This window comes from Cyrtonyx montezumae, unplaced genomic scaffold, assembly GCF_038088225.1.
Source record: "Cyrtonyx montezumae isolate F1298 unplaced genomic scaffold, pur_monq_1.0 scaffold_20, whole genome shotgun sequence".
Taxonomy (NCBI): Eukaryota; Metazoa; Chordata; class Aves; order Galliformes; family Odontophoridae; genus Cyrtonyx; species Cyrtonyx montezumae.
In genome coordinates, this window is record NW_027071937.1 from 1712981 (window position 1) to 1737778 (window position 24798).

Here is a 24798-nt window from a genome sequence, read left to right on the forward strand (position 1 = left end):
GTTTGGGAATTGTTTCTGTACATAATACCAAGCAGCAGCTTCTGAGCTCTCCTCCTACAGAGCAGGATGAGCTGCTGCGGGGGCAGGAGAGGAAGAGTGCGATGGGAACAACGTGCTCTGCTGGTGGAAGTAAAAAAATGTGTTTTGCTTTTGGATCTCTAAAATCTCATGCGTGTTCGCTGCCACTTGCTTTACTCAAAGAACCAAAATTAAGCAGTACTACCAACAGCAAAGTCTGCTGGCTTCTCCTGATATTTTAAATCACAGTTATCAAAAGTTAAAATACAGACAGAAGGGGGGTGGCATGTTGGGTGTTCTGCACGGCCACGAAACGCAGTCTTAGCAAGACACTGTGAGCTCCCCAGGGTACATCTGCTTTTCCCCATGCTCTCAGAAGCAGCAGTCTCACCTGGTGAAAACAGATCTGGAAGCAAAGGGAGGTAAAGAAATCTATTCCCAACGACGTAAGTGTCCAACCTTCATGGAAATGAATTGATCTTGAGCTTCAGTTTAGCACAAATATAGGTAACGAACCAAAATATCTGCTGAACTTCTCTGAATGAGTAAATTATTAAAATAAAGGTGGAGGACTTGGCAGGAAAAGATATTTTGGGACTTTCTGATCTGCAGTGCCTCTGCTTTGCTTTATGTCAGGTAATTCTTGGAGGTCTTTTCCAACCTTGGTGATTCTGTGATGCTCTCTCATTCATGATCAGTGGGTGATACAGTAAATTCTTTGATAACCAGTGACGCCTGGAGGCACCACCATGTCCCAGAAATGGTGCTGTGTGATAAACGTGGAGGAAAGTTAGAGGAACCTTCTGGTGGCTGCAATTGTGCGGTGTTACCCTCTGTCGTATCAGGGATTTGAGGAAAACAGAGAGGTCATAAGCCAAATACTGCAGTGAGGCTCTGAAGCTGACACATGACATAAGCTCCACAGTGACATGGAGACAGCCTTCTCAGTCAGTGTCACATGTGTCCTCTGCAGGCACAGGGTCTGTGTGGTGAGATGATTATAGCGGATTTGTGTTGCTCAACAAGCAACAGAAGCTTCAAGTCTTGACGGTTCAGCTTTGTAGCACAGCCAGATCTGCCCATCAGAACTGCAGGCCTCTCCAAAGTTCTGTGCAGTGCGATTTGGGAACGAAAAATGTCATCGACAATTATGCATATTTTCATCACGTTCTGTCATGCAAATCTCCCCTCCCCAGCTACGCTACAAGTGCTTTGTTTCCATATGTAGGTCAGCCACAGATCTGCAGCGGTGTAACGTGAACAAGGGAAGCATTGTTCGACGTAACAGATTTTAACCCAGCCGGAGAAGCAGGGCGGTACCAGCGATGCTGTCCAGCGGGAGCCTGCTTACCGGTTCATTTCGGACACTCCGTCCTATAAAACACTGCCACCGATTTGTGAAAGTGCAACCGAAGGATGACGCTCATCAGTAACAGTGAGAACTGCGAACTCGAGGACCGCGTGGGCAGTTCTCGGTGAGTAACTCCTGAAGAGCCAGAGATGCTGATGGAGGCTCAGCAACCACAGAGCGGAACGAGGATCTCAACTGTACTGCTGAAGATCGTGACGTTATAAACTCGCACGCTCGGTCAGCTGTGCCTGAGAGCACTGCAGTGGAGGTCCCCTCCCCCCCCCACACTGTGGAAGAACCACGCGTGGCGGACAGGGGCGGGGCCGACAAAGGCAGCGCCCGATTCCAAGATGGCGGCGCCGCCCCACCCCGCGCCTTTCCGACATGGCAGCCGGAAGAGGCGCGCGGTGGCTGCCCGCACCCAAGATGCCCGCCGTGGTGACGGCCGCGTGGCGCCACTTCCGGCGGGGCGGAAGTAGCGCGGCAACCGCCTGACGGACGGCGGCGCCGCCATGGCAACGCGGGGGGGGCGGGGCTGGGCCGAGGCGGCGCGGGATGGAGCCGGCCGGGGTCCCGCCGCCGAGCTGCGCCCCGGCCTGGGAGGCGGAGGAACCCCCGGGCTCTCCGACGCTCCCCGCCGAGTGCCCGCGGGACGGCGAGCCCGCCCGGAAGGCGAGGGAGGGGGCGGCGGCGGCGGAACGGAGCCGCGGTCTCGGCCCCACCGGGCGGGCAGCGCGGGGCGGGGAGGAGCGGGGGGCCCGGGCGGGACGGCGGCCGCGTGTCACCGTGGACAGCTCTAAGGCCAAGACCTCGCTGGAGGCGCTGAAGATCAGCCTGAGGCAGCTGCGCTGGAGGGAGGTGAGCGCGGCTCCGCCGGGCCCGGAGCGGCGGCGGCTGCCGGGGCTCCGCTCGGGGCTCCGGTGCAGCGCCTGCGGTGGTTTCATCCCCGTTGTGTGCTTTTGTTTTTGTGCTTGGAGTGTCGGCACTGATCCGCTGGGTGTTCTCGAGGCGCTGATTTTGGTCACGTTTGCAGCTTCAGTCGCTAAAGAGCTATATTTGGCAGTTAACTTTATCTTTCTCATTTCTCGAGGTTGCTCCTTTGTGTGTATCTTGACCTCCGCGTGTTTCACGCGTGGTCTCCTGCCTTACAAACTGACTTTCTTTCGTGTATTCCTTCTCCCTTTGTGTATCCGAACTGCAATTGCAGTTTTGGTGTCACTTAATCTTTCTGTGTTTGCTGTCTTCCTCGAAATCCTTTCTCCATCCAATAGTTCTGTCAATATTTTCCATTTATTCTGCTGCTTCTCTTCTGGTCTCTTCTCACTCTTAATTCTTTATTTGGTCGTTTCTCCATTGTGTGCCGTTGTGGTGGCCAATAACTCACCCTCCCCAAACAAATCACTGAGATGCATGCCTATAAAGTTCAGCTGCTCATAGTAAAGTGGTCAGTATACACGAACATGGTGTTGTCTTTTGTCAAGAAAGTATTTTCTTGTATCATCATACAAATCAGATCATCTTTCAGCCCCCCCCCCGCCCCAGGAGGTGGAGTAACGAAGGAGAACTGTTAGTGATGTCTGGTACCTAGTGCTGTCTGCATCGAGGAGGAGAAATCCAAGGAAAACTCTGTGGGTTAAGTTGTGTGGTACTTTGAATTCTTTCATTTTAAATGTTCAGAGATAGAGCAATGTGATGCTCGGTATCACTTACAGGCAAAGAGCCTGGGAAATAGTTTCACTGCTAATGCTGAACCAGTAGAGGGAACACATCTGTTGTTTCTTGTATGATCCATAAAAATAATGTGAATAAGGAGGAAGTGTCAGTGCATCTGTTGCAGTACTGATGCTGTAGGGGCTGCTCTTTCACTCCTCTCCCTTCTGTCCCACTTCCCAGGCTTTGGGCTTTGCCTTGGTGTGTGTAGTCCTTCTCTCACGCCTCTCCGTTCTCTGCTTTTCCCATTGCTGCTTTCATTTTGTCTCTGTTCTCTCTGCTGGACCTGTTGTCTCGAGTGTTTTCTTGGGCAGATGTTTTACCAGGCTCTTTGAGGCGGACTCCTTTATATCGATAACTTCTATCTGATGGAAGTTGAGGTGTTGGCCGGGACAGCCGTGTCCTGCAGCACAAGGGGACGTCCCAGGGGCACTGCGGGGTTCTGCTGTGTGCAGGGGGGCACTGGCAGTGCTGTGGGACTGTGGGAGGTAGTGAACATGATATGCCTGATGAAATAGCGGGCATCCTGAGCTTGTTCTTCACTCAGTGGATTATTTCTTTGAGCAGCTTTCAGTTGCCAGGAGAACAGAAGAAGAAGTGGGTGTCTCAGGCTTTGGTGTCACGGCCTTCGGAGATGTTATTGGGTATCTGTGCGGAGGCAGAGAAGTACTTGGAAACGTGGTGCTCGGGGATGCTGATGAGGAGACAAGTCATCTAACTTGTCATTAAGTGTGATGGAGCAGAGTGATGTGACCCGTGGGACAATTTAAATGATTGGCTTCCAATCAAAAGGTGGAAATGGGCTGTCAGGCAACTCGGCCGTGACTGATGGTTAACTGTGTCAACGTTGTGGAAACGGTCCCGTTCACTTTGTGCCTCCTGTCTGCCTTCCCTGACAAACACCTTCCACCTCTGAATAAAAGAGACTTCAGAAGGGCTGTGTGGGGCTGGGGAGCAGCAGGCAGCGTGGCAGGGTGGGCTGGAGGAGCAGGCTGCAGGGCTGGGGGCAGGGAGCAGGACGATCCCATACCCAAATGCAGTTAATTTTGTCTGCCAGGCACTGCCTGAGTGGTCGACCTGCATAGGTTCCTTTCCCAACACTATTCTTATGCAGAAGCATAGCGCAGACGATGAAGAATCCCTTCCAGCTTATTCAGGAGCTGAATGAGATCTCAGTGTTGGATAAATCCAAACCATCCTGATTTGTCAGAAGCGCTGGAGCTGCTGTGCTGTCTGAATCTCTGATTCTGGGCTGAACGGGTTGCGCTTCCCAGCCCAGATGTGTGTGCTCCCCATCTGCTGAGAAATGACTCCAGTGCGGTGTTTGTAAAGTGCTTTGATATCCTCAGCAGATGAAAGGTGTTATATAAATGCAAATTTTGTTCCTTTCATTTCAATTTCAGTTAATAAATAAATAAATGGCTCAGGTTTTAGCGGGAGGGGCTGCGTGAGTCCTGGTGCTGCATCTGTATTCCGGGTGCACCTGAGGAGAGGTTGAGGCCACTGATTGTCTTTCAGTGCTGAACAGAATTAATTTTCACTCCTCCAAAAACAGTTTTTGTGGGCTGAATAGTAATGAAAGTGGCAAAGAGCCCTCTGCCTCTGCTCTGTGGGGTGTTTCATCCCTGCGAGCCAGGAAATGGTTATGTGACAGAAATAGGAAATGTGTTGCTAAGCTAGGTTAATTTTTTCAAAGGTGTTCACTGAAAAAACCTGAAGTTTTAATTAAAGTAGCAAATAGGGGAAGTAATTCACTCGGCAGCTTCCATGTCCTGCAGGTGCTGTGGTCGGAAGCACAGTGTATCTGAGGTCACCCAGGTCCTGCCCAGGCACACTGCCTGCTGCTGGGGGCTGGCAGTGGCAGCCTGCAGGGACAGGAGGGTTCCTGTTGTCACAGAGCTTCGTGCTGTGGCTGGGACAGGCAGCAGAAAGGAAGCTGGGTGCTTTTACCACCATGGTGAAGCCTTGTGTGAGAAGGAGAAGCTCCTCAGTAGCAGTAATCCTTAGTTTTTAAAACGTAGTTGAGATCGTTGCTTGCGTCCCAAACAGTTGAAAGCTCAACAAATGGTTTGTTGAACTGTGGGCTTTTCTTTGAATTACTGACTAGTGCTACCAGAAAGATATGTGCATATATATAAGAAAATGTATAAATGCTTTGTTACTTGATTTCAGTATCTTGCCTTGGGTATCCATTTCAAATGTTCTGAAGCTTGGGGTTCTTTGTGTTATACTGTGATGTATTTAAGCAGAGAAGATGGTTTATTAACCACCAGTAAGGACAATTCCTCCAAGACCTCTAGTTCTTTTTTCTTTTGATGGTTGCTTATCAATTGTGAAACTGGAAAGGAGAAAGGAAACTCGAGCAAGAGAGCATTAGCAGAGTTTGTTTTCTCCCGGTGGAAGCTGCTTGCCATTGCTGTGCCTTCACGTTGTAGAAACAAGAACTAAACTTTGTTCCCTGTATAACAGTATCTCCCATTACAAACGAGTCCTGTCCCAACTGTGGTTGATAGCAAGCTCTGGATTTCTCAGAGCATGAGCCACAGTTGTTCGTGGTTTCTACAAACCTTTCCCAGCGTCACGTCCTCAACTTCAGCATCTTGAACTGATGAAATACTCTGTTTTGCAGCCACAGTGCAGAGCATGTTTTCTTTTGTGCTGTTCTTGGACAGTTTGAGTTTAACGAGAGCATTCAGAGAACAGAGGCGTGAAGGAGTGTTGGCAGTTTGCTTCAGAACTTCTCTCATCTCTTTTGCAGTTTCCTCTTGGCAGACGCTCGCCGTGCGATATCTACTGGCATGGAGTGTCGTTTCATGATAACTACATCTTCTCAGGTCAAGTCAACAAGTTCCCAGGTGCGTTATTTCTGGTTCTGTTTTGAACAAGTGCTGTTAGAAACAGGACTGCTTTCACTCTGTGTGTGTTCTTTACGTGACTCGCCTGCCCAAGGGCTGGGAGGACCCCTAGTGTTTTATTTTTGGTGGGTGGATCGTGTTTAACGTGGGGTGTAAATGTCAAAATGTGGATCTTGAACAGTTTGTGAGCTGAAATTTAGTTTGGACAAAGAGGTTTTGACGAAAAGAAAACTTTGTGTATGAATTGATGGGGGAAACTGTGTGTTAGGTTATGGTTCGAGTAAGTATGCAGCTGTTGTATGTTATCTAACACTTCTAACAGTGCTGTGTCTTTTTTTTTTCTTTCCAAATTGGAAATAATCTGTTTTGTTTCCTATGCCCAGCTGAGAAAGAAGCTCAAAGCAGTTCATCAAATGTCTTGTTAATATTGAAGAGTTCATGCCAGCCTCAGCTTATTATGACTATTCTACTTTTATTAAGCTCCTTTTTTCTCTTTTAATCCCTGTTGAGATCTCTCTAAATAAGGACTAAGAGCTTAAGTATTGACTTATCTAAGCCCTTTACTTCAGATTTATTGCTGCTGTTAGTATGCTGCGAGAGTAGGAAACCACAGACATTGAACTTCATGCTCTATCTACCCAACTTTTTCCTGTCTGTGGGTATTTCACATTCCAATATACGATGTTATCATTTTCTGATGATTTAAATCTCAGTGTTACATGAGTGTTACCCGTGCTGCATTCGGGCTTCTATGTGGTGATCTCCAGGAATGTTGCTGTATCTGAGTGCTGGGTTTTACTAAATTCCCTCTCTTGATAAGAGGTCTGGTGAAGAAAGCCCATGGGTGTCGCTCACACTGAGAAAGGAGCCGTAGCCTGAACGTAGTTGTGATGTTTTAAAGAGTGTGATAGACACCAAATGTCTGTCTCAGAAGAACTTAGGCCAGAGCTCACACTGTTCTGGACATGGTGTGATCCAAGCACGAGATGTGGAGCTGCAGGAAAGGAGGCTTTGTGAGTTCTGCTGCTCCCAAACAGAGCTGTTCTGACACAGTTATGCAGGTGAACGTGAACACAGAGTGGTCCTTTTCCTGGAATGTTTGCAAGCCAAGGCAGTAATTTTGGATTGTGGCAATCTAGTTACTACTGGACTAAAGCTTCCTGTCTATTACTCCAAAGTTTGGATAACTGATTTTCTTCTGATGTCCAAGAATAATAAATACATTTTGTAATCCGGGGAGTGCCACAAGTATTTTTGTCAAATTTAAATTCTGAAAGTTTTTTTTTTTTTTTAGCTTTGCTGAAAGCAGTGGCTTTAGTGCCTGCCAACAGGGTGAAAAATGATACGGCAGTTTATTTTCAGGATGAGGCTTTGGAGTGGATTCCTCATCACATTTAAATACTGACTGTGTTTTTTCCCAGGCATGACAGAGATGGTGCGTAAGGTTACGCTGAGCCGGGCAGTGAGAACGATGCAAGATCTATTTCCTGTAGAATATAACTTCTATCCTCGGTCCTGGATTCTGCCTGAGGAGTTTCCCCTCTTTGTGGCTGAGGTAGGCTGCTTTGACTCAGAACAATGTAACTTGGTGTATGGTGTCACCACGTAATCCTTCTGTTTTTCAGACTGATCAGGTGCTAGGGATCACAGCTTTCTGATTTGCTTCAGGTTGGACATAGTCAGGATGCACTGCTTTCAATTTTTATGTTCTGGAACAGGCTTGAAAACAGTGATGCTTCTGTGCAATTGTGGAAACATTGCCCAGAAATTAAACCTGGTAGAAACATAAACCTTTGCCTCTGCATTCTACTGAGTGTAAAAGGACCGAGGGTGCCCCAGCACATAGCGTGTGGTATCTCATCAGGAGAGTTTCTTGTCTGGCCTGCCTATTTCATTTAAATTCTTCAAAGCAGGGATTCATAGTATGTGCTGTTAAGTATATTCCTGTCTTCCTGAGTAATTGCTTGTTTAAATCTCATCAAGCTGCTTCTTTGTTTAAATATCTTTATAAATAGACTCTTAAGTGTGCTGGGCACTGCCACGGCACCGCAAGCAAGGATTAAAAGTGAATAAAATCCCAATAATACTTCAGCCTTATTGCTTTAGAAGGAGTAAAAGGAGTGAAAATGATCAACTTAGCTGTGACGGGTGGGTAAGTGAAGAGAACCTGGAAGTATGCTTTCAAAATGGGGCACAGTAAGGGCTGGCTGGGAGCTGTCCCGTCGCAGCTGCATGGTGATGCCGGCAGAGCAGTGGGACACGCACACCGTCAGCAGATGGCACTGCGGATAAATGCTGCTCTGCTTGAACGGCTGCTGGAGTGGAAACAATTTGGTTTTTGTTCCAAGAGTAACAGATGTCCAGCACCACGCTCCTTGGAGTTTCCTTTGCATATGCTTTTCCATCTGTGTTTGAGAGAAGCGTAGTTCTTGTTATCAAACATTATATTTTATGTTGGAAGAGTTTGTTTAGCTTGACACAAGTTTTACAGGACTTACATTACAAACAAGTAGTACCAACTGAAAGCACTGTCAGCTCTTCTGTTTTTCCACTGTCTTTGTACCCACTTCCAGCTGGAAAACACTACAACCAGTCTCATTTCTGTCTTTGGTGCTTTAAAAGCCAGTAATCATTGGTAGAGCTGCACTCTTAAGTTTGCTGTGGATGAGCTTCAGGTACTGGGAAGTACCAACAAAATGCAGTTCCCTTTTTGTCATTTGTATTAAACCAAGATGGCAGTGGTGCTTTTAACGTGGGGTTAAAAGTTCACTTCAGTTAGCAAATATTTATTTGTCTGTTTTAAATATTTACTTATGTTATATCTTCTAAAATATTCTCTGTTAACATGTCCTGATAATGGAAGATGAGTTACAGATAAGCACATCTCCTGGGAGCTGCAGTAATCATCCCTTTGCTCTCTCAGAAGAATCTATTGGAATCTGTGTGATAAGAATGATAAGAACTCATTTTTAATAGGAAATTCCAATTTCAGAAAAGTAACCAGCTTGGGATTCAAACCAGAACCATGATTGCTCTCATATTGCCTTCTTTCTATTGTATGTGAGGATGATGAATAGGCCTAGCATGATTTATTTTTAATAAGATTCTAATTTAGACAGTCTAATTTCCAGCACTGGGTATTTTTGGTGGCTTAATCAGGTTTTCAGCTGTTGGGTACCTCTTAGTTATAGACGTGAATAGTCTATTCCTTGTGCTGTCAGATCTTACAGCCCATCATACGCATTTCTTCAGACTGCTATTTCATTCAGCCAATGCTTTCCTCAGGACAGGAGAACCCACAACTGAATCTCCTTTTCACACCACTGCTCACCTCGCTGTCCTCTTGGTGGTGACTGTGAATTGCTTTTAAAGGCAATTTCCTTCTGACCTGCTAAGTACACAGACATATTTTGTTTGAACAGATTTTATTATGTGACTGATTTTTCTCAGTCTGGACAGTGCCTCATAATGTCAGTTCTGAAGAGTATGGTTGAGGAGTTTGTGGGGAACTTGAAGATGGCTGTTCAGGATCATTCTTGAACCACCAATCGATCTGCTGACAAATGGACTGACGGGGTTATTGTTCCCACCCATACTCTGTCTGGCGTGTCTTGGTGGCCTAGAAGGCCTCAGTGGTATCCAGAATGCTTCTGAACCAATCTGGAATCACGGCTGTGAAGCTGTCTGGAAGGCAAACAGCTGCAGGGAGTGTGTGTGCAGTGCTGGAGCCTGCCAGCTGCAGGAGGCCTCGCCTGTACCTTGGAAAATGATTTCCTTTGCCCAGAAATTGAAAGAGTTGAGTATGAGATATTGATCTTCTTTCACAACACAAGAAACCGTCATATTAAATTAACTTGTCAGTCTTTGATTAAGACCTTTCCTGCAAATGGTCTTGTTGGTTTTTTTCTTTCTTTCTTTAGAATGGCTTCCTTACTGAATCAGTGGGGTTACTTCGTGTATCCTCGTGCTGCTTTATGGAAACATGAGTGCATTAAATATCAAAAAGATTTTAATTTAATAAAAAGCAAGGACACAAACCCCAAGCTGAAGTATGTGACATCTCTCCTCTGTTCATCTAGATTGAGATGCAAGTTGCCTGTTCTTTAGCAGATTTCTTATTTTCTTTTTTGAGGCAAGCATGTAAGGAGCATGTGGCATTTAGACTTTACAGCGTCCTGGCTTCCCTCTGTACTAAATGCCCATCTGCTCTGACCTCAGGCAGCAGCCACCGATCCCTAAAGTGCAGGGTTTCAGGAGCAGGTTGTGCCATCTTTAAAAATAGAAAGCACCTTGTTTTTTGAAGAAGTGCTGCTGCTGTGAAGCAGAAGTAACGTGAGGTGTGAGGGTGGGTGAGAGCAGCAGGCACATCGCCCTGCTCACTTCACAAAGGTTCTGTTATTTCTGCCCTGGTGGATCATGTCTGACTCTTTTGTACAGCTTGAATCACAGAAGAGCATGGTCGATGTGGAGGTTTAGGATTAGTCATGTACCCTTCTGGTATGCTAACTTTAGCTAAGTGAGAGCTAGAATGAATCCTCTGGTATGCAGCGTGGCATCATGTAATGGAAAGATTACAAAGGCCAGGAGATAAACCCTGCTTTCCTTCTTTGCACGTTAAGGCCGCAGATCTCCTTGGAGCTGTTTATCCATGAGTAGTTTATGTAAGCCCAATCTCCATTGTAGTGCTTTGTCCCCTGGAGTGACCTAATTGAGGAAGGATCTTTGTTCCGGTGGTGTGATCCTTGTCCATGAGAGAAATCCTGGTCTAAATAATCAATCTTAAATTTCCACCATAGTTAGTAGGAGGGCTTTTAGTGACGGGATTCTTGATGAAATAATTGGATAGGAAAGAATGAAAGTCCTTCAGACCTTGGAAGCATCACCAGTAGCAGAGGTGCAGCTCTAGTGTGGATCAGCTGCCTGAAGCAGCGCTGCAGGGTTCTGCCTGAGAGTTGCAGTTTTCTTACTGCCCCCCACCTTTTCCTGTGGTTGCTTTTTCTTTGTTGCTTTGTGCCTTCGGTGCCTTGAAGCCAGTGCTTGGTTGTTGGGGCAGGGATGGCCAGGCTGTGTGCAGCTGGAGCATCCCCTGCTCCAACTGTATTCTGACTGCTGACTTTTGCAAGCATTTTTGCCTTTTAAAGTGCATTTCAGCAGTGTGGGTGCTGGTGTTGGCTGTTTGCAGGTTCATGCACTAGAGTGCGCTGTGCTTCACACTGTACCAGCACGGGGATGATGAACCCCTGAGCATCTGTGCTAGCTTGAGGTGTGGAGTGCTGTGCAGATTCATGCAAAGGTTTTGATTTGTCACATTATCTCCCAGCTCTTGTCTTTCTTGATGCCACACTATGTGCATCTAAGGAAAGCATCTGCGTTGTTGTGATTTAAGAACAGATTTTCTGAATACAAATTGAAGCCATTATTAAGGGTTGTTGAGATTGTGATAAGGTTTTATTTCTCTTCCGTTGTATGGAAGACAGTAGTTGCATGTCGGGCTGGAGGGCAATTTAGAAAGATCTTCATGTCGGAGAGTGGTGAGAGGTAGCAACTGAGGAGTGAACTGTATGTTTTATTCAATAAATTTGTGGTATTTGCTTATTATCCATATATGGCTCAGTATCCTCCAGTTCTACTGACATTGGGTATCTGATCGAATAATATCCAGTGGTAGAAAAAGGTATTACCTGCGTGAAATTCTTACTTCCTTTTTTTTTGTCTGCGTGTATATCTCAATAAGCAGGGTGCCTTCCTTTGTCCATAATTTCAAAATGCAGCCCAGAGTTTTATCTTTAGGGTTTTGTACACAGGAATGGCTGGTGAAATGGACCTGGTGAGTTATATGGCATTTCATTTGGTAAATTGGTGCATAGCATTGAAAAGAAGTTCCTGGGATTGTTTGTGCAATGGCTTATTCAAGAAAACGTCCTTGTATCTATACTAGTAACTCTCTACTCATATCTGTTGTATTTAGTTTTGTGCTTGACACTGCTGTTTATCTTCTACATGTTTTGGTTTGGCGTTTGCTACCATTGCGATGCGAGTGTGCTACTTTACTTTTTGTTAATGTTTGCAACTTTCTGCCTTCCATGGCACCAGCTCCTTTTCTCCCCTAATTAACATCCTTCAGTTTAACTATTTTCATTCTAGGTTCGTATGATGAAAGAGAGCGATCCGTCCTGGAAGCCCACCTTTATTGTCAAACCCGACGGGGGGTGCCAGGGGGATGGAATCTACCTCATTAAAGACCCCAGTGATGTCAGGCCAGCTGGGAGCCTGCAGAGCCGGCCGGCCGTGGTCCAGGAGTACATCTGCAAACCACTGCTTGTTGACAAGCTGAAATTTGATATTCGTCTTTATGTCTTACTGAAATCCTTAGAACCCTTAGAGATTTACATAGCCAAAGATGGACTTTCTAGATTTTGTACAGAGCCCTATCAAGAACCCACTCTAAAAAATTTGCACCAGGTTTTTATGCACTTAACTAACTACTCACTAAATATCCATAGTGGCAATTTCATCCATTCTGACAATGTAAACACTGGCAGCAAGAGGACTTTCTCAAGCATTCTGTGCAGACTGTCTTCCAGAGGAGCCGATGTCAAAAAGGTTTGGTCAGATATAATTTCACTGGTGATTAAAACAATTATTGCACTGACTCCAGAACTGAAAGTTTACTATCAGTCTGACATACCAGCAGGAAAGCCGGGGCCGACTTGCTTCCAGGTAGGTGGGAATTTGTGTCAAGAGTAGAGTTATTTCTATGCCTGGATTCATTTTCTGGATGTGTCCTTTCTTTTGTTGCTGGTTAGATGTGGTGAAAGGAGGAATGCAGCCAGAGCAATGCATTTTGTGTGTTCACAGCTTAGGTTCTCCTTCCCCAGATTTTACCTGAGAAATCTGCCAGCTGACCCACGTTACTGTGGAGGATTTTCAGTGTCTGTCAATCATTAGCAGCAGTATTTACTCTGGTTCCCAGCTTCTGGGTGATACATTGCCTTATGCAGCAATGATGATGGCAATTTTTGAGCCCCAGTGGTGATTAATGCTGAAATTCTGTGTCAGTGGTGCACTATTTAGAGATGTGCAGTATGAAAGTAGGTATTAGGGTCAAAGACAAATGGCTGCAGTAATTATTCAGCAGTGTTTTTGTTTCTCAGTTATTTCTCTTCATCCCTCAAATGTTCCTTCCACCTGAATGTTGACCTTTGAATGACCACTGCATTCTCCAGAAGAACACATTAAACAGAAGGAAAGTAACACGCTGTTTGTCGTGCACAGATTTTAGGGTTTGACATTCTCCTGATGAAGAACTTGAAGCCCATGTTGCTAGAAGTAAATGCAAACCCCAGCATGAGAATAGAGCACGAGCAAGAGGTAAGACCTCTCAACATGACTGATATGGGAATGAAATTGTCTAGGATTGGTTTTCTGATCTCTTCACTTGTTTGAGATATGAAGGCTGTCTGCTAATATGAAAACTCCAAGGCTCTCTGTAATTTTCTGCTTCGAAATCATTACTAATCTTATACCCTTGAAATATGACTTATTGGAATGGTGAAAGCTCTCCATCGTCTTTGTCATAAATACATTTATTCATCATCCCCTGCAGTTTTCTTAACTGTATTTACAGGATTGCTGTACTTTTTTTTGTATGTATAATGTAGATGGTAATATGGGCAACAATCCTTCTTTAAATTTTGGGTTACTAGTGAAATTTGCTGAAATTGTGGTAACATCGTACTGGAAATATTAAGGTATTTGCTTATTCTTTAAGAAGCATTTTGTAATCTATCATTGTGTATTTAAAACATGTCATACACATAGAGCTGTGAAGATGTGGAGTCAATAATCCCCAGTTCTACACTGATATAATTCCATCCCTTTCTAAATTAAAGCTCTCTCCTGGGGTGTTTGAAAATGTCCCAAGTCCTGTTGATGAAGAAGTGAAGGTGGCTGTTATCAGAGATACTCTTCGTTTAGTGGACCCTCAGAAGAAAAAGAGAAAGGATATCCAGTAAGTGCTTTGTCATTTAGTGGCAAGCTTAAAGATGTTAGTCATGTTCTGTGATTTCAAGGGCGCATTTGTTGTCCTTTTGTAGAAGTAATCAAAAGAATTGTATAGGCATGTTTTTTTAATCCATGCCAAATAGTCTCCTGGATAAGACATGATGGATGGTATTTACAAGTGCTGTATGGTTGTAATACCACTAAAAGATCAAGCTTCTTCCAAAGGCAGTGCTACACAGAGGTTGTGGGGTCAGTGTGTAGGATGTCTGGCACTGGAGTCTGTCTGTACTGTGTCACCTGTGCTGAACCTTTGCCCTTAAGATTACTTCAGTGTGTGGAACTGAAGAAAGATCTCCTTACAGCCTGCAATTATGCAACCGGTTGTTTTGTTTTGTTTAACACTGATGTAATGTTGGGCATTCATTTAATTACACATTAGATATGGAAAAAAGGCAAGCGATGATTACAAAGAGGAATTGCTGGAGAATGCTGGCGTGTGTCTGGGAAGCTTATTCAGCTGAGAATTCTTCCCTGATATGTTTTGACTGCTAAATAATTTAGAACAGGATTAGTCAGCCCTGAGACAAACCATGGGCTCTTCCCAGCAAGAATTCATCAGTGATGCTGCTTTTTTTCAGGATAATCCGTTGGTGAATATCTGCATACCTGCACCTTCAGACAGTCCTGTTTGCTACTGCATGGGGTGATATTCCTGGGTGGCACCCTTCACAGTGCCTAGAAAGTGATCACTGCAGTGTGCAGCAGCCAGTGTGGTCAGAAGGGCTGGCTGCATTCGCCTTGTCACACAGGAATGTAGCATACAGGGCTGCACTGTGTTCCAAGGTGTTTCTGCAAAAGAGAAACCCCAACAACTTGTATAAAGCACAGCAGTACTGAATTTGCTGCAGGCTGTGTGCTTGCAGTGCTGTGTGCAGCCTGCTGAAGGTGGGAGAATTGACCTGAGCCTAAAGGAGACTTGCAGTTATATGAATGAGTTATTGACACCAAGCAGCATTTGGAGTACATCGATGTTACTTATATAAAAGCAGGTGTTTAATTAAGATGATCACTGATGCAAATCATTGTTTATATTGTGCCACCAGCAGAAGACTTTGCAAACTTTTTTTTTGCTTGATTTTGAATCTGTATAGTAGTAAAAGATGTTCATTTCAATATTCCCTTAACTGTTAGCAGTTTATTCTTAAAATTGCATTAAAGATCAGGAGCAGAGAGGAGCCTCAGCCTTGTGTACAAACGCAGTGTTCTCAGCTGGCTGTTGGTGCCTTTGGAAGCTGTGTCAGTGGAGCTGTTCTGCTGTGAACGCCTTCGAAAGATCACTTCTATCCCCAACCAGTGCTGCTGTGCCACTTTCCTGTCCCACTGAGAATATTTGTGTCCTAGTTTATTAATGCTAATTAATCTCTTATGAAGAGAATTCTTTCTATTTGTGTTGCTGTTGTTTCTTCTGTGTCCCGATCTGATCTCTTGGATTTCCATACTTATTTCTATACTTGAAGGCAGAAAACAAGTGCTCTATTCCTTTGACAAGGAAGCCAGAGCTTTACTCCATGTTTATTGTTGTTAGCAATACAAGTTGCTCGTGGAATGAAGTCTGCTTTATATGTGTTTGAGATGAGGAGGTACAGCCCCCCGAGTAATTCAGTGACTTTTATTCAGCAGTGAAATTGCTGTTAACAGAATAAAGAATTGAAACACTTCGGAAACTAAATGCAATTTAATGTATGGCTGCTATAAAAAACAATCAATTCATTGTGTCCACAAGAAGAGTTCTTGCTTTACTGCTTGCTCTGATATTGCTGTTTCATCAGTAGTTTATATTTTCTTGAGTGCTTCTTCTCTGTACATACTGTTGTTTATTATTACTTTTTTTAATTTGAATTCAACTTTAAAACTTATTTGTGATCTGATTTTTTTTTCCTCCTCTTTTCAAAATGCATCAGCTGTGATTCTCTTCTCTGGGTTCCAAGGCTGGAGCCAGTGTCAAATGTGATTTACTGATTTTCTGAGCACTGAGAACCCCAATGTGGTCTCTTTCAAATGTTTTTGCAGGCTCAGCACGCAGACACCAGCTCGTGTCACTGTGTTCAGGAGGCACCCTGGAGATACAAATGTATGTCAGCTTGACTTCTTTTTTTCCCCTCTAAGCATTATGTATTTAGGAAGAAATTCTTGTCAAGATTTGGTGGAACTTAATATAAGTTGTTTTTTCTTGCACAAAAAAAAAGATAATCTTCTTTCTGCTGAATGAATGACACATCTTTCTCACTTCAAACATTTTTTTTCCTCTGGTATTGGGAAAAGCTACCAGTTTTCTGTTGGAGAATATGGAATCTGTACTTAACCTTAAAGAAGGGGAGGGGGAAAAAGAGAGGAAATCACTGGATGGCTGTGTTTCTTGTATTTCCCAGATACTTTCCTAGTCAGTTTAAGAACCTCCCCCGGTGCATGCATTATCTTTGCATAGCATGTTTTCACATATCTTGAGTTTGATTATCCTAGAATTGATAACGAGAGCCATTCCTGCTATTGATTACTGTGTTTGTCTCACTCTGCATATTCTGAGGTTATGTGGCTGGGTGGTTTAAGAGAGGCTGAAACTCAGGGCATAAGCATGGGGAGGCTGAGAGGGATGATAGTGGTGTGGCAGCTGCTGCTGATCAGAACGACTGTTCTTCAGCCTTGCTGTGAAGTGCCCTAGTGTGTGCTTCTAGGAGCCAAAGCATTACATTCTGCAGTGATTTGTTACTTGGGGCTGTCAGTGCCTTTGGCACTATATGGGCCAAATTTAGTATTTATAAAAATAAGCACGTAGTAAACTTAGCTATGTTAATACCAATAGTTTGGTTTCCATTTGCTAATTGACTTTTTTAGCTGACTCCTGCCGCTTTAGGTTGATTCCTGTGTTCCTTTGTTATTGCTTGGAAGTCAGGTCAGGTTTGCAGCTATTCAAATGCTTCTCAAGCACCACCTCTTCATTTCAAGCCTTATTTCTGCCTGAGAGTCTATAAGCTCATATGAATGGCTTTTTTTTTTGAGATTGATCTTTCTACTTTGGTTCATTTTAGAGGCTGACACAATTCTTTTCTCCATCAGTCAAAATGACCGAGCATTCATATTCAGCATCGTTCTTCCAAAGCCCTTTGGAAATACATTGAATTAAACCCTTTCTCTTTCCTAGAGGGTTTTTTGTTTCATTCTTTCATCAGGCAATCTGCCAACCTCGGTACCACTTCCAGTCTGTTACATTAGGCCATGTGGCTTTTGAGGAGTTAGACACGGGGATGACTTTTAAATGTGATGTTTGCCAGTGTTACTTCAGTTCAGATTAGTGGAACGTTAACTTTGTTTTTCTGTCAATTGGGTAGTTGTTATTTCTAGTGCTATTTCCCATCCTGCTCAAGAAGAACTAGCCTAAACTACCATGTTTCATTGTGAGAAACAAAGGCTATAGGTGCCTTCATCTTTGCTCTCTGTTCTTGTGATTCCAGGTATTTATGTGCTTCCTTGTTATGAGCTCTTAACCTTTTTCCCATTGATTAAGACAGGCCCTCTTGAAAATTCTGTGAGCTAAAATGAGATGTCCCTCCGTGAAACAAAGCAAAGGATCTGGTAGTGCTTGACTTGCTGAAACCTTTTACATTGCTTTTAAGAGCCACTTAAAGGAAAGCTCCACAAAAGTGCTTTTTAGAACAATAGAAAACAATATTGAGTCCAGAGCAGTGGCAAATAACATGAATGTACTTTCCAAAAAAGCTACTTGTGGCATGGATACAGAAGGAAGTCAGTGATTCACTTAAATGATTTTCTCTATCAAACCATTGCAGGTAAGGCTGGATTTCGTAGTGCATCAGGTTGGTCTATGTATTATTGTTATATATAAATATTGCAGAAGATCTTCAGTTTTCATCTCTGAAGGACTTCAGGCTTGATTCTACAATTGTGAGTGAATATCCTTTGTGGTCACTGAGGTTTGCAAAGAATTCTTCACCGATTGCTATTAGGTGACTGACTGACAGTGGTGATCTTTGTGTCTTTTTTTTCTTCCTTACTGAAAGCTTAGAGTTGCTGCATTTTCCATGCAGTGTTTCAGCTTGGTTCATAACCTGCTGTTTTGAACATCTGAGATGTTAGAATTTATTTAACAAGGTTTTCTTCAACGCTGTTCTTTGGTGTTATTTTCATCTCTCACATTTTACATGCTTTGCTAATAAAAGAGAAGGCTCATGGAAAATTACTGGCATTCTCACAAGCAGTGCAGAACAACCCCATGTTTGATGGAAGGGTAATTGATGCTTATCTTGTTTTAACCTTCAACACTGCAAAAAAAAATAAAAGCCATTTTTCAATAGTACAGATTTGCAAGATTCTGTGTTCATCTGCTCACATAAGGTATTGTAAACATATCTCAAATATAAAGATTGTATTTTAACTTCCATGTAAAGAGTGCATTTGGTCTTTTTTTGGATTCCTTGAAATGACCCCATGTGTGGGGACAGCAGGAATGGCTTAGAAACTCCTAAACAAGCTGATGGCAGATCCACTTCATTTAGAAGTGTAATGGATGGGAATTGTTATGAATTGCAGACTTGTAAAAGGTTTTATTTTCAGCACTGTGGAATTAATTGGTCCAAAAATGCAGTATATTTTTGCAGTAATTGGCATGCTGCAGTGCCTTTAGCTCTGGTGTGAACCTCATTCTGTTTTTATGTTATCAAACTGCAAATGGAGACCATTGTGTCCAATTAGACTCGAATGCTAATGTTTTGAGATGTAGCTTATCTAATTGCTTTGCTGTTGACATGTTCCCCCTTTTTTTTGCTCTCTAAGTATTCTAGTGTGGAAACAGAGGAAGGTTTGAAAAGGAGCTAAGCGATGTGACCCACCAAGAGCATTTCCATAAGAACTGGAACCTTCCAACCATTCTCATATATCACAACGTGCCGTGGCAATTACATCTGAGATATTCACACAGCATTACGCTCTGATTATTAAGAAGTCTTTCTGTTTTCTCTCTTCTTAGTATAATTCTCAAATGAAAGCTATCTTTGTGAAGAAATACATAGACAAAGCAGGTTCTGTCAGAATGTGTTCCCTTCCTTTAGTCTTTGTAGTGTGGCCACCAAAGTTGCTGTAATCTTCAAGGCTTGCCCAGGAAGAAGGAAGGTCAGGCATCAGGCAAGGTGCTTAGCATCCTTCCACGTGACATAAAAACGAACATCGAGGCAGTGAGCCCAAATATAGCTTTGAATTCAGTTATTTGATTACATGTGATAAATAAATCTGACAGGTAATAGGATCAGGCTTAAGGCATGCTGTATTTTGCATCTCTGGGAACCAGCAGCAATGACTGCTGCAAGAGAACTGTGCTGGCTTCATTGAGAGGCCTGGCAGCACAGCTTGGAGCCTGGAGGCTGCGGGAGCCTTGTTGGGTACATGACAGCAGTGATGTCAGACTGCCTTTGGTCTGTGCTCCTGCTTTGACTGAATGCAAAGGAAATAAGCTTCTTTTGTCTTCTTTCCTCTAAAAAGCAAAGAAGTGAACAGAAAGTCAAAAACGTCAGTGTAAATGCTTCGATGCTTCAAAGCCTTCCTGGGAGCTTTATTGCATTCCTGTCTGTTGTATTCGGCCATTGCTGATGCCAAGCTTGAGCTGGATGAGCTCATAGTAAGCACAGTCTGAAGTTTGCTCAGGTTAGGATATAAAACAAATAGTAATTTTGATGTTATTCATCAAGTATTTAAGTACATACATGAGTACTTTGCAAGGTTACCCCTCCTTTTTGTGAGTGACAAAATTACTATAAGTAATTATATGTGTTACAAGTGTTTGGGCCATTCACCTCTTCCTTTCATCTCGGAAGTGAACTGGCTTGTGAAAATAACAGAGACATCTCTTAGGTTCTGAGATGTTACTTCTAGCACGCACTGTACCTCCAAGGCTGACATCTCTTCAGCCTGAGAGGTGATAGTGTTTTTGTGCTGAAGCAGGGCTTAATTGCTGACCAGTTTTCCATATGTAGCATAGGTTGACAGTTATCTCTCAAGCATCTCAGGAAACAGCCATCAGGAAACGTGTCAGCATTCAGAACGGAGTGCTTCTATTTCCTTCCGAGTGCTGAACTGTGATTGTTGGGACAGAAAGGTGAAAATTGTGTATTTTCTGGGTAAAATATTTCAAGATCTTTTTCTGTTTTAACTGTGGAGTAAATGCAAGCGTTTAGTTAGCCAGCATTCTTTCTGAAATAGACATGGAAGGAGAAGTGAGGGGAAAAATGAAGATTGTTTCTCAGATTCTTGCAGGAGCGTTATTATTCTCATCAGCGTCAGGCCATCAGGAAGTTGCTTGTTCTCAGTGCACAAAATGAGAATGAATATTAGATCATAAACCATACCTGAGAACTCTTCCCTTATTCCCCTGTTTACACTCAGATAATAACGGTGAGGGAGTATGAAGCAGGTCTTTAAGGGATGGCAAAATTAAGTGCTTGGGATTTTGGCTCAACTTAAGCACAAGCACTGAGCAGGAAAAATAACATTTTCCCTCTTACAGATATCCTTCAGGTGTCAGTTCTGCAGGATCCTGGTTTTATTACATCAATCACGAGCAGCTTAAGGCTTCCAAAAACATAGTCACAGACAGATGTTGAGCCTGTCTGGGGATTAGAAATATCCTCTTCCATTAAGTATAAATTAACTTAATCACCAGGTATGAAAGATAAGCAGCATAAACATCATTCCCCGAAGCTTTCATTTAAATTAAAATTCTATTTAAAACTAGGCTTGTATTTTCTATGACTTGATCCCCCTTCAAAGAGATTATATCTGCTGTAAATTTCTACAGTGACGGAGTGACAGAAATTAATGTATTGGGGGCAGTGATGTTCTCTATAATTTAACTTCTGCTGCTTGTTGCCTTTTGAAAAGAGAGATGATTGGCTTATTTTTAAATAATAATTGGTCTCTACTCTCTGAAAAAATAAGAAAGCAGTAAAACTGCCTGGCACCCAGTTGCCACAGAATGAAAGCAAAGCCACATGACTAAACAGCAGCGGAATCAGCAGTGCTATGTAGTGTATGTGGAATTCACCTGCTTTAATAGGAGGATTACTGCTGATGAAATGCAATTGTGCTGCTGCTCCCCAGATGGCAGGGTAAAGCTCCTTTGCTACCTTAGCATAACCGTGGCTGCTTTCTAAGAATAATTTCCATATGGGAAAAAGCACCCTGGGCCGTTTGGTTTTGTGTTTGAAACATTTATTGATTTTGCCCCTTCTACCGTCAGACCCTTGGTGCTCTAATTTCATGTTGGCTTCAGTATGAGGCATCTGAGTGCCTTATAAACAAATAGCAAAACCAAATAAATCTATCAGGAGTAATGAGTACGAAGCCCTTCCTTCAAAGGAAACTGGTTAGCAGGGGCGGTTGGAAGCAGTGCCGCTTTCTCACACACTGTGCAGGCAGACTGAAACTTCTCGCTGGCACGGGCTGGCAGTGCTAGCAGTATCTGTGTGAAGAAAAGTCATCAGATTCGTTCATAGAAGTGATTTGTGAATGGTTGGTAATACAAAGGCATCGTTCTGTTGTTGACTGTTCCCTAAATGATTTAATGGCATGAATGCACACCCACAAGAGCACTTCCACACCTATATCCTCCGGTGGCATACATGTACACATGGCAGTTTCTTGGGGAGGTCTGTATACAATGGTGATAAATAGGTGGTAGATAGATTTGCCATGCAAAATCTTCTGTGCTTATAACTTTGTTAATGTAGTCCTTGCTTTGAGAATAGAGGCTCAGCAGAGGGAATTAATGATAGCTTCAGGATCCAGACCACAGTATTTTCCTCTATTAGGTAAGTGGTAGTCAGCTGTTTAAAAAAAGAAATTGCTTTATTCTTATTTCTAACAATGCTATGAATGTTAAATATATCAAGCAAGCATTCTTAGAACTATTACCACTCCGATTCTTACCCAGTTTTATTCCGAACTGGACAGCTCAATTTTCTGTGCAAGTGTACAAAACGTTGTGAATGCTGCAGCCTTTAATTAGTGCTTGCAAATTTGTTTGTCCCTTAGCAACTTTTATTTGCATAAAGATTAAGGCTGGTCAGAATGAAAGGGATATGACATAGATGGAGAAAACATTAATAAGTCAGTGCTTATGCATAAAAGATAAGTAGTCTTGGATGTTGTTTCCATACGCTTTATTAAAATTGCAGTTCTTTTTTTAAAGATGCAGTTAATATTTTCTCCACAGTCGATCATTTCTGAAGAGAGATCTGTTGTGAGCTGTGGAATTAAAGAAATTAATGTATTGAGGTCAGACGTTAGGATGGAAATGAAGCCTTGCTTTTATTCCACGTGGCACCAGAAGCGTTACCTTATATTTGACCTTTCATTCATTCTGCCTGACTCAGCTGTGTCAGTCAGAGCAATTAATTCTGAGGAGCAGCTTTAAATTGCAGGTCTCTGCTTTCCTCTCCTCCCCTTGCCTGTTGGAGAGCTCGGCAGAAAGAAGCCAATGGAGAAAATCCCCGCAGGTTTCTCTTTCTGGACATCTGTTACAAATCCTGGAGTTGCATATCCCTTTTCCACAGCTCCACTGCAGTGACCACAGGCACTGTGAAGGGTGTTCAGAGAGAGCACAGCAGAGCAGGCACACCTTGTGTGCTGTGTGGGGCCTCCAGGTGGAGCCCTGAGTGAGGTGGTACAAGATGCTGCTTGGAAGCCACGTTCTGGAGTGGGAAAGAACCGGATGGTAAATATTGTATAGGAGTTTTGTGGCGATGTTTTGTTCTATGAATGCTATAAAAAGAGTAATTCTGCATTTTCTACTTGACTGATTAATTAATGGTAGAAATGGATATGAAAACCCCTCTTAAATATTTGCTGCTGTAGTACTTTGAATGGTATTTCTGCTCTTTGTAGCCATACTGACAGCAGTTATGCTGAGCCTCGGGCAGTTATGTCACCCAGTTTGCCCCTAGAATTTGTAGGTGGCAGATGGCAGCTGACATAGAGAAGAAAATGTAATGTGCATTGCAAGCAAGTGTAAATTATCTTATTGTTAAGGCAAAAAAAAAAAAAAACAAAAAAAACCCAAAACCATTGTGCACTATTTCCTTGTAAAAATGTGCAGATTGCAGGAAAATTCTTTGTAGACACCGAGTCTGGGTACAACATACCTAGCTTGGCAGTTCTGCTTCATTAGTTGAGACCGCACAGAGTTTGGCTGCATGCAGTGATGCTGACCAGACATATAGGAAGAAACCTTCATTGAAGTGCTGTCTGTGGAAGCCTGGGAGGGTTGCAGTCTGGGTACGGGTGGTGTGAATGCCTGCTGTTGAGGTGAGTGTGGCCAGGAAAGTCTTTGTCACACTTGAGTGTCATTGCTGGGGACAGGCTCTGGGGCAGGAGTGTTTCTGAAGGTCTCGGTTTTATTAAAAGCACTCCTGAAAAGTGATCCCATGCTTTACAGCACTGAAATAGCCTCGTAATGCTTTTCATTATCTGCTTTCCTGATACCCATATGGGTTCAAAGCTTTTCCTCCAGATCTGTGTGGATTGCTGAGGCTGACTTTGACTTTCAGCACACTCATACTGTATCGATGAGGAGCTTGGGTCGTTTGCTGAGGACTGCAGATGCTTGGGTCAGATATTGGACAGGATGTGTGGCTAGTGCTTGTGGCAGGGATGGAAATGGGAGAAAAGAAACACGCTGGCAGTGAAATTGCCATCCAATTGCACGTGACAAGGAATGCAACTATGAATATATAATGTTTGTCTTTATTTAAGTGAAGGTTTACACAACGTTACCTTTCTACTTTGCTATTTGCTGCTATTTGCAGCAGAGGAGTGTTACTGAGTCTACCGTACCTAAACTGTTCTTTACTTTTTTTAAGACTTTTTAGAATCTCTAATCTTGCCAAAAAATGGTCACAATTGCAGATACTCAGAGGTGACATCTGACGGAGGTTCCCCATGGTGGTGCTGAGCAGCCATACCTGAGATCAGGCACTGGTGAGCTGCTCTCATCTTAGGTGGGAATGTGTAAGTTCAAAGCCTGGATTGTAAGAGGGTCAGAGCTCCAAAAGTGGTTTTTAGACATTAGATATCACAATTGAATTCAAACTTCTTATTTTTTGCAGTTACTAATTTCTTTTTCCTGTAAGTGGTCTTTACTTTGAAGTATCCTGGACTGGAAGAAGACATGGTGTGTCAGTGGATCAGTGTCCTGCCTCCAGGATGGGAGCATGGGGGCTGAGGAAGTCTGCCTCCACGTATCAAAGTGGAAAGTTCAGCTTTCCTATAGCTTTGGCTTGATAGTTATTACGGTGTTGTGGGTGGATAATAACAATGTGCTTTGTTATTCTCTGCTGGAACAGAACTTTATGAAGGACACTAAATCTGTTCAGGAACACAAAAGAGCAATGCAGTAAAAGCACTAATTTTTTAGTACCCAGTGTGAATTATTCCTGATGATGTGTAGTTAGAAAAATGACAGGGAAGAAAATGAAAATGTGTGTGTGCATAGTGGGTGCCAAGTAGTTACCACAGCTGTCCGAATTTCAGAACATGCAGCAATATAATTTAATATTTTCTAGGTGTATCCGGAGCAGAAGAAATGTAACAACACATGCTGCATAAACACGTAACATTAATTTCAGAACATAATTATCTCGATCAACTCTGTTAAGGGAATTTGTCAACAACAGTGAAGATGAAATAATGTATTTTGACAGTACTCACAGAGGATTTGAAGAAACACTAATGGGATTGCCCAGCCGTTGTCTTCTGAAAAGTGCCAGTATGCATTGGTGTGGACCCCATCCCTTCTGA

The 24798-nt window shown here is 43.2% G+C and overlaps 2 protein-coding genes across 3 annotated transcripts in view; one reads left to right on the forward strand and one right to left on the reverse strand.

The window, feature by feature from the left end:
• Positions 1-24798, reverse strand: part of PTGS1 (prostaglandin-endoperoxide synthase 1) — a 145433-nt gene that overhangs the window by 103819 nt on the left and 16816 nt on the right. The window lies entirely within an intron of this gene.
• Positions 1906-24798, forward strand: part of TTLL11 (tubulin tyrosine ligase like 11) — a 41870-nt gene continuing 18977 nt past the window's right edge. For both annotated transcript variants that reach the window (XR_010622275.1, XM_065737291.1), the window contains exons 1-6: positions 1906-2227; positions 5838-5934; positions 7356-7489; positions 12079-12654; positions 13210-13305; positions 13827-13945. Coding sequence is in view for 1 of the 2 variants with exons in the window: in XM_065737291.1 (XP_065593363.1) it covers positions 1925-2227; positions 5838-5934; positions 7356-7489; positions 12079-12654; positions 13210-13305; positions 13827-13945 (1325 nt within the window). In the remaining variant the exon portion in view is untranslated. The remainder of the gene's footprint in view (positions 2228-5837; positions 5935-7355; positions 7490-12078; positions 12655-13209; positions 13306-13826; positions 13946-24798) is intronic.